Here is a 7500-nt window from a genome sequence, read left to right on the forward strand (position 1 = left end):
CGTTAGAGGAATAGTAGTCGTTTGACCTTACTGACAGATTCACCTCAAACTACAGTTCAGAACAGACTTTCTGAACGTTTCCGGTGTTTAAATCCCTCAGCTCTGATATGAAATCAGTTTGATTTCAGGTGATTTTACCTGTCAGAGTCAACAAAGTCCCCGTTCAGCTTTCAGAAATCTCCTCTATCGGCGCGCCGCCATTGTTGTTGTGGTTCCTTCTTCCTCGACGGTAAAATCGGTCTACATCCGGGTTTCGCAGCGCTCTGCTGCCACCGGCCGACCTGAAAATAAATAAAACCTTTCACAATAAAAGTTTAATTAATTAATTGTATTTATAAAATAAATGCATTTAGATAATTTTGCTCACATTTGAGACAGAAATTGTGTGTGTAAAACAACACATTGTATACAATTGTGAACAATATGTTTATTAAAGTAAAATAAAGTTAAATGTTGGATCTAAATATTAAATCTACATCCATAAGTTCCGACACTTAATTGTTCAGCAAACTTTGCAATGTTTTGGAAAAACTCTTCTGCAGTTAAAAAGATTTTTGTAAGCCAAATAAAATATATATTTTAACCGACATTGTATTTTTTTGTTTCATTTAAATTGTACACACACATATTCCCGGATGTTATATGTGATATTTGGTCCTATCTTATCAAGCTCATGTTTAAAGCTTGTAACTGACAAAACTGTTTTTTTTGTTAATATAAATATAAAATATATGAAAAATAAAATTAGTCATCTTATTATTAGTCGTTTTATTTTGAAGTCAAACATCAGGCTCGTGCCGTGTTCCAGCTCCGCTGTTGGCGGGCTGCACGCGCACGCGCGTTCAATCTGCGCTCGCGCTGTTTCGGCGGCGGCAGGGCGGGGTTTGTTTTGAGAGAGAGAAGACTCACCAGGGAAGATGGCGACCGCAGGGTCCGCCGAACGGCCTGGCAGACCGGCCAGAGCCGCCGCCAACGCCGGCAAGTACCGGTCCGGGTCAAGGCCCGGAGCTGGGTGTGTGTCCGGGTCCAGTCCTCCGGAGAACGAGGTGAAGAAGCGGCCGGGGTACGTAGAGGGGCAGAGCGGCGGCGGCGGTGCGGCAGCCCGCCCTGCGGACACCCGTCGGCCTGTCAGAGACGCTCCGGCAGCGGAGAGCGGCTCCGGAGGAGGAGTGACCCCGAGAAGAGTAGCAGCAGGCCGGCCAAGAGGAACTACGACACCCGGAAAGGTCGGTGCTTTTTTTTTTTTATTTTCAAATTTTTTATGAACGACTTTTCAAATGTACAGTACATTCACTTGCCATATACATTCAAATTGTCAAAATGTTGGTACAAGAAACAACAGCATTCACAAACAAAGGGGAAAAAGTAGGCTACTGGGGACATTAGTGCAATAATAGAAAACCATAAAATAAGATAAACAAATTTGAACACAAACATGAACACACACAATGATTTTACAGACAAGATTTGCGTTAATTAATCGTTGTGGTTATTTTTTTATTTTATTCTTTTTAAAGTAACGTTAGCTAGTTTTCAGTGTCATACCGTTTCAAAATATGTATTTTACCGGACAAACCAACCGCAAAAAAAAAAAAAACACAGACACGAGTTTGTGTCCAGTGTAACTTTATTAAAACTTTAATAACTTAATCATAACTTTAATGGAAGCAGCAGGAGGCCGTAAAGGAGTTTTATTAACGTCTGACACGTAAAAAAAAAAAATAAATAATAATAATAATATAGACCTTTTTTCAATGGAATTCTATCGCTAGGCAACAGCCTGGCCCTCTCGTTAACTTCCTGTCAGTTGACGTAATTTAGAATGAGTCGACGTCATTTAGAATGTTTACGTTTTTAACTGTGAAAAATAAGAAAATGAAGGCCGAATTAAAATGTGTTTCGTGTGTCGTTATGAGGCTGCTGAAGCCTTAGAAACTGACCTAACGTCAGATGGTAAAAACAGTCCTAAGTGGACACCAGACACTGTTCCCCATCATGTTTTCATTCATAGAAATGTATAAAAAGCTGCAGAAAGCGAGTAAAAAAACTGCATTATTATTATTTTGTAGTCTTTTGGGTCAGATTTGTAATGACAAGGCTGGTGTTGGGAGGACTTGCCCAGACATGTGCAAGCTGTAGGAGGAGCTGATGTAAAGTTACCACAGTATTGCAGTATTAGTACTTCTTGCGTCCCCTTCAGTGTCTCTATCTGCCCGTGTTTGAGTTGAATGGACCCAACTGTCTCGGCAGTGTTTATCTGTGTTATCAGCGACCTGCCTGATCATTATATCTTTACCTTCGTTAGCGGAATATCTATTGGACAACAAACTCTTTAGAACCCAAGTAGGTTTTGTCTCTGGTGACCATATGTGATTTAGATATAATGGTGATAGGTCTACACACACACAGACACACACACACAGTTTTTCTACATTATTTTGACAATGTTTTCAGAATAAAAGTTGACTTTTGACAATGTTTTCAGAATAAAAGCTGACTTTTGACAATGTTTTCAGAATAAAAGCTGACTTTTGACAATGTTTTCAGAATATAAGCTGACTTTTTGACAATGTTTTCAGAATAAAAGCTGACTTTTTGACAATGTTTTCAGAATAAAAGCTGACTTTTGACAATGTTTTCAGAATAAAAGCTGACTTTTGACAATGTTTTCAGAATATAAGCTGACTTTTGACAATGTTTTCAGAATAAAAGCTGACTTTTTGACTATGTTTTCAGAATAAAAGCTGACTTTTTGACAATGTTTTCAGAATAAAAGCAGACAGACTCAAATAATACCACGTGTGGTTGTACATCCTTCCGTGGATTTCCTCCACAGCGTCTAAATTCCAAGTCTATATTATAAAATGTACTGATGATGAGTGACGTTGGGCTGCTAACTGTGCTTGTGTGTCGTTTTTGTGTCTTCCAGAGTTCTTCGTCTCTCCCGCTCTCATCCCAAAGTGCTGTGACCCTTTATCGGGACCCCCCGGGAAACACAAGGTGAGTCCGAGTCACGCTTCTGGGTTACGTCTACGCCCGTGGGTACGTACTGTGGGTACGTGGCGATACCGACCCTACGCAGCCTGACGTCATATCTACACATGGACCCACATGTCCTGGTTCTCCTTCTCCATAAACAACATGGAATCAACTTCTCCTGCTCCAGATCTCCCACCGTGGTGAGAAAGAACAGGGGAGACTCTTTGTAATCACTATCCCTCTCTCACTCACTCTACACACACACACACACACACACACAGACGGAGTGTGTGTGTGTCTCCCCTGTTCTTTCTGACCACGGTGGGAGATCTGGAGCAGGAGAAGTTAACCCTCTCCTTGATATCTCATGTTGTTGATGGAGAAGGAGAACCAGGACATGAGTCGGGGGGGGGGGGATGCAACGCTACCGAGCCACGCCCGAGTGACGTGCGTCGCCCTGACATGTAGTTAGATGTTGTAGAGGTGACGTCATGCTACGTAGGGTTGGTATCTCCTAGGGGTGGGGGGAAAAATCGATGCTGTGGCGATACACAGACGACCAAGTATGGATCTTTTATCATATATGTGTTGGTCAGTCTGTCTGCTTGACGATCCCCATTCAGCAGCAATAACATTGAAGTGAGATGAGCAAACAGAGACTTTTTCGATGAAACAGATGTTGACAGAGTTTCCCTTTGGAGTAATAATTGGGTACCCTACAAACGTCGCCACAGTCGTAGAGGTAACACAGAAGCATGTGTCACGCTTTAACCTGGATAGAATGGGATGTTAAACTGCGTGTAAACGCACCGACTGAACGCAGCCAGGAGGAGCTGTGGGAACCTGGACTTGAGCGGTCCCGACTGACTCTGGTTTGTGTTCCAGCTGCTGCTGTCGGAGGACAGGGAGGACGCGAAGAGGAGACACGACGAAGAGCCGGTACGTCTGGTTTAAAGCAGCTCTCCCAGTGGTTACCCAACCCCAGGAATCAACATTACATCCCTTTCATCGTCCTGATTTCTCTTCAATGATTATGTTGTAATTAATGTGACACAGACACGCACGCATGCACACACTTATACACACACACACAGAGACGCGTGCACACACACATATATACACACAGACACACGCACACACACGCAGAGGCACACACATACACACACACAGAGACGCATACACACACACATGCACACACACATATATACACACATACACATGCACATATATACACATACACACACAAACACACACAGAGACGCATACACACACACATGCACACACACATATATACACACATACACATGCACATATACCCACACATACACATATACACATATACACACACAAACACACACAGAGACGCATACACACACACATGCACACACACATATATACACACACAGACACCTGCACGTACACACACGCAGAGGCACACACATACACACACAGACACAAAAACACACATGCATGCACATACACACACACTTACATTTACTTTATTTCCTCTGTAACAAAATGCCTTAAAAACCTTTGATATTGCAGCTAACAAAGGACGGAATAATGTGTTTTATATATATATATATATATATATATATATATATATATATATATATATATATATATATATAACGGAGTGTTGTGGCTGTTTTTCTGCAGGGAGTTCTGTCTGACTCGGAGAACGAGGAGCCAATCAGCAGGAGGATCAGAAACATCTCGGCCTTCATCAGGAAAACCAAAACCTCTGCAGCCTTCACAGGGTGAGACACGTCGTTCACAACGCTCTTCTCACACCTCAGACTCCCCCGCTGCCTGACCTCTGACCTCTGTGTGCTTCTTCTTCTTCTTCAGTGGTTCCCAGAGGAGTCAGAGCTGCACCGACCCAGTGGAGGACCGAGGAGGGAAGCTGAAAGTCGTCACCCAGCCGGCCCTCATGGACAGAGTACGTTAGACCACCTCTGGTGCTGCTGCTGTGCCTGAGTACTGAGTACCGGCAACAACAGAGTTTTGTTCCCTTAAAGCTACACACACGTGGCGTTTCTGTCGCGTGGCGGCTGCGTGGCGTTTTCTACCTCTTTACACACCAGAAAGGTGTCTGACGTGGGCTGCTGCTGCTGCTGCTGCTGCTGCTGCTGCTAGCCTCGTCTGGACACATGGATGTTTCCCATTGATAAAATGTAGTCCCATGTTAAACATAAACACATACTGATCTGATTACAGCAAAGACAACGGCAGAATAGGCTCCAGAATATTTCCTTCTGGATCGACAGGTGCAATATTAGAAAATTGATTTATTTTTTATTTTATTTTAATTACATTTATATATATCTGCATTTATATCAAAACCTCGAGACTTTCAAACATCAACATGTCATTTATTAATATGTATTTGTGTCTAAATGACATATGAACATCTTTTCCTATTCTATTTTGCCTGGAAACGCTTCCAACACGCTTGCGTGTCGCGTGAAAAATGGGCGTCGGTCCTATTTCTAGCGCACACGCGTTTTCTGAGACGTGCGTGTCACGCAGGCAGTGTGCACGCTGTAACCTGTTACCATGGGAGCCGAAATATAAACGGACACGCCACGCATGTCACCATAACAAATTTTTCTGGACGATAAATTGACCCAGAAATGATTGCGACAAACGATAATGATAATATTGTCGTTGAGAGACCGTTTTCATCTAATATGATCATAATGGCATAATAATAATAATAATAATAATAATAATAATAATGCAGGAACACCTTTTTAAAGGTCAATAAACTTTTATTTCTAAAGAATATTTAACACTGGAACTGGAAGACATTTAAAATGTCCACAATAAATGAATAAAACAACCACAAACAGTAAGTAAAATCTGTCTGTGTTAACAAAAAATGCACTGGAATAAAAACCCAACACAATCAAAACGTTAAAGTTACCTGAACACACCGTGTAGTTTCTTTTTAGCATCTCACTTCACACTTTCAGTCACTATGACCACTACTACATTTTACACACAGTTTAAAGGTCCCATGACATGGTGCTCTTTGGATGCTTTTATATAGACCTTAGTGGTCCCCTAATACTGTATCTGAAGTCTCTTTTAAATAGACCTTAGTGGTCCCCTAATACTGTATCTGAAGTCTCTTTTATATAGGCCTTAGTGGTCCCCTAATACTGTATCTGAAGTCTCTTTTATATAGACTTTAGTGGTCCCCTAATACTGTATCTGAAGTCTCTTTTATATAGACCTTAGTGGTCCCCTAATACTGTATCTGAAGTCTCTTTTATATAGGCCTTAGTGGTCCCCTAATACTGTATCTGAAGTCTCTTTTATATAGACCTTAGTGGTCCCCTAATACTGTATCTGAAGTCTCTTTTATATAGACCTTAGTGGTCCCCTAATACTGTATCTGAAGTCTCTTTTATATAGACCTTAGTGGTCCCCTAATACTGTATCTGAAGTCTCTTTTATATAGACCTTAGTGGTCCCCTAATACTGTATCTGAAGTCTCTTTTATATAGACCTTAGTGGTCCCCTAATACTGTATCTGAAGTCTCTTTTCTATAGGCCTTAGTGGTCCTCCCACTTTCCCCCTCTTTTTCCTCCTTCCTCCTTTCTTCCTCTTCACTTTTCCTCCTTACTTCCTCTATACCTCTTCTCTCTCTCTTCCTTGCTTCCTTTCTTCCTCCCTCTTCTCCCCCTCCCTCTCTGACTTGAAAGCATTACACAATCTCTCTAAATTTTCTGCTTCATGCTGTTTTTTTCATCAGTAATCGGATTACAGTTACCTGCTGATACTTTTACTTTAACATCGCAGTATTTGTACTTCTGTGGCACTTGAAGTATTTCCTACATTGCTGAAAACTGATAAACAAAGTGTCTCTGTGTGAAGAATTTTCCTGAGAGAGACAATCCATTTATTTTGAAAGGGCCCGACAGGAAATGAAGCGTCCAAACAGAGTCCAGAGACTGTGGACACACACACACACACACACACACACACACACACACACACACGCAGACACACACACACACACGCACACACACACGCACACACACAGACAAACCGCACACACACACACACAGACACACACACACACACAGACACACACACACGCACACAAGCCAACGCACCCAGCGGACACACACGCAACACACACAGACACACAAAGGCACACACACACACACAAGCAAATCCCACTCAGACACGCACTACACACAGACACACACAAAGGCACACGATAGACACACGCACGCGCAGACACACAGACACACGCGCGCACAGACGACGCACACAAGACGCACGCGCACGCGCGCAGACGCGCTTTACACAGACGCACGCACGCACACAAGCAAATGCACTCAGACACGCACACGCGCCAGACACATGCGACGCGCACGACCACACACGACACAGCGCACCGCACGGACACACACAACAACCCAATCCGTTACGACACACACACACACACACCACCAATAGCAGCGTGTATCAGAAACGAGTTTCCTTTCCTTCTTTCCTTTTTA

At 42.7% G+C, this 7500-nt stretch overlaps 2 protein-coding genes across 5 annotated transcripts in view; one reads left to right on the forward strand and one right to left on the reverse strand.

Annotated features, from left to right (window-relative positions):
• The window catches only part of lipt2 (lipoyl(octanoyl) transferase 2), a 5735-nt gene extending 4697 nt beyond the window's left edge, over positions 1-1038 (reverse strand). For 3 of the 4 annotated variants that reach the window (XM_039780307.1, XM_039780315.1, XM_039780295.1), the window contains exons 1-2: positions 910-1025; positions 139-298 (exon numbers count right to left, since the gene is read on the reverse strand). The gene's annotated coding sequence lies outside the window, so the exon portion shown is untranslated. Of the gene's footprint in view, positions 1-138; positions 299-909 lie in introns of all 4 variants that reach the window. The other variant, XM_039780301.1, reaches the window with a different exon arrangement.
• The window catches only part of rnf169 (ring finger protein 169), an 11364-nt gene continuing 4739 nt past the window's right edge, over positions 876-7500 (forward strand). Inside the window, 6 exon segments of the mRNA XM_039780287.1 lie at positions 876-1089; positions 1092-1226; positions 2930-3000; positions 3865-3918; positions 4639-4739; positions 4831-4921. Of these exon segments, the coding sequence (XP_039636221.1) occupies positions 918-1089; positions 1092-1226; positions 2930-3000; positions 3865-3918; positions 4639-4739; positions 4831-4921 (624 nt within the window). The 5' untranslated portion in view covers positions 876-917.

The sequence above is a fragment of the Perca fluviatilis genome, chromosome 2 (genome assembly GCF_010015445.1).
Source record: "Perca fluviatilis chromosome 2, GENO_Pfluv_1.0, whole genome shotgun sequence".
Classification (NCBI taxonomy): domain Eukaryota; kingdom Metazoa; phylum Chordata; class Actinopteri; order Perciformes; family Percidae; genus Perca; species Perca fluviatilis.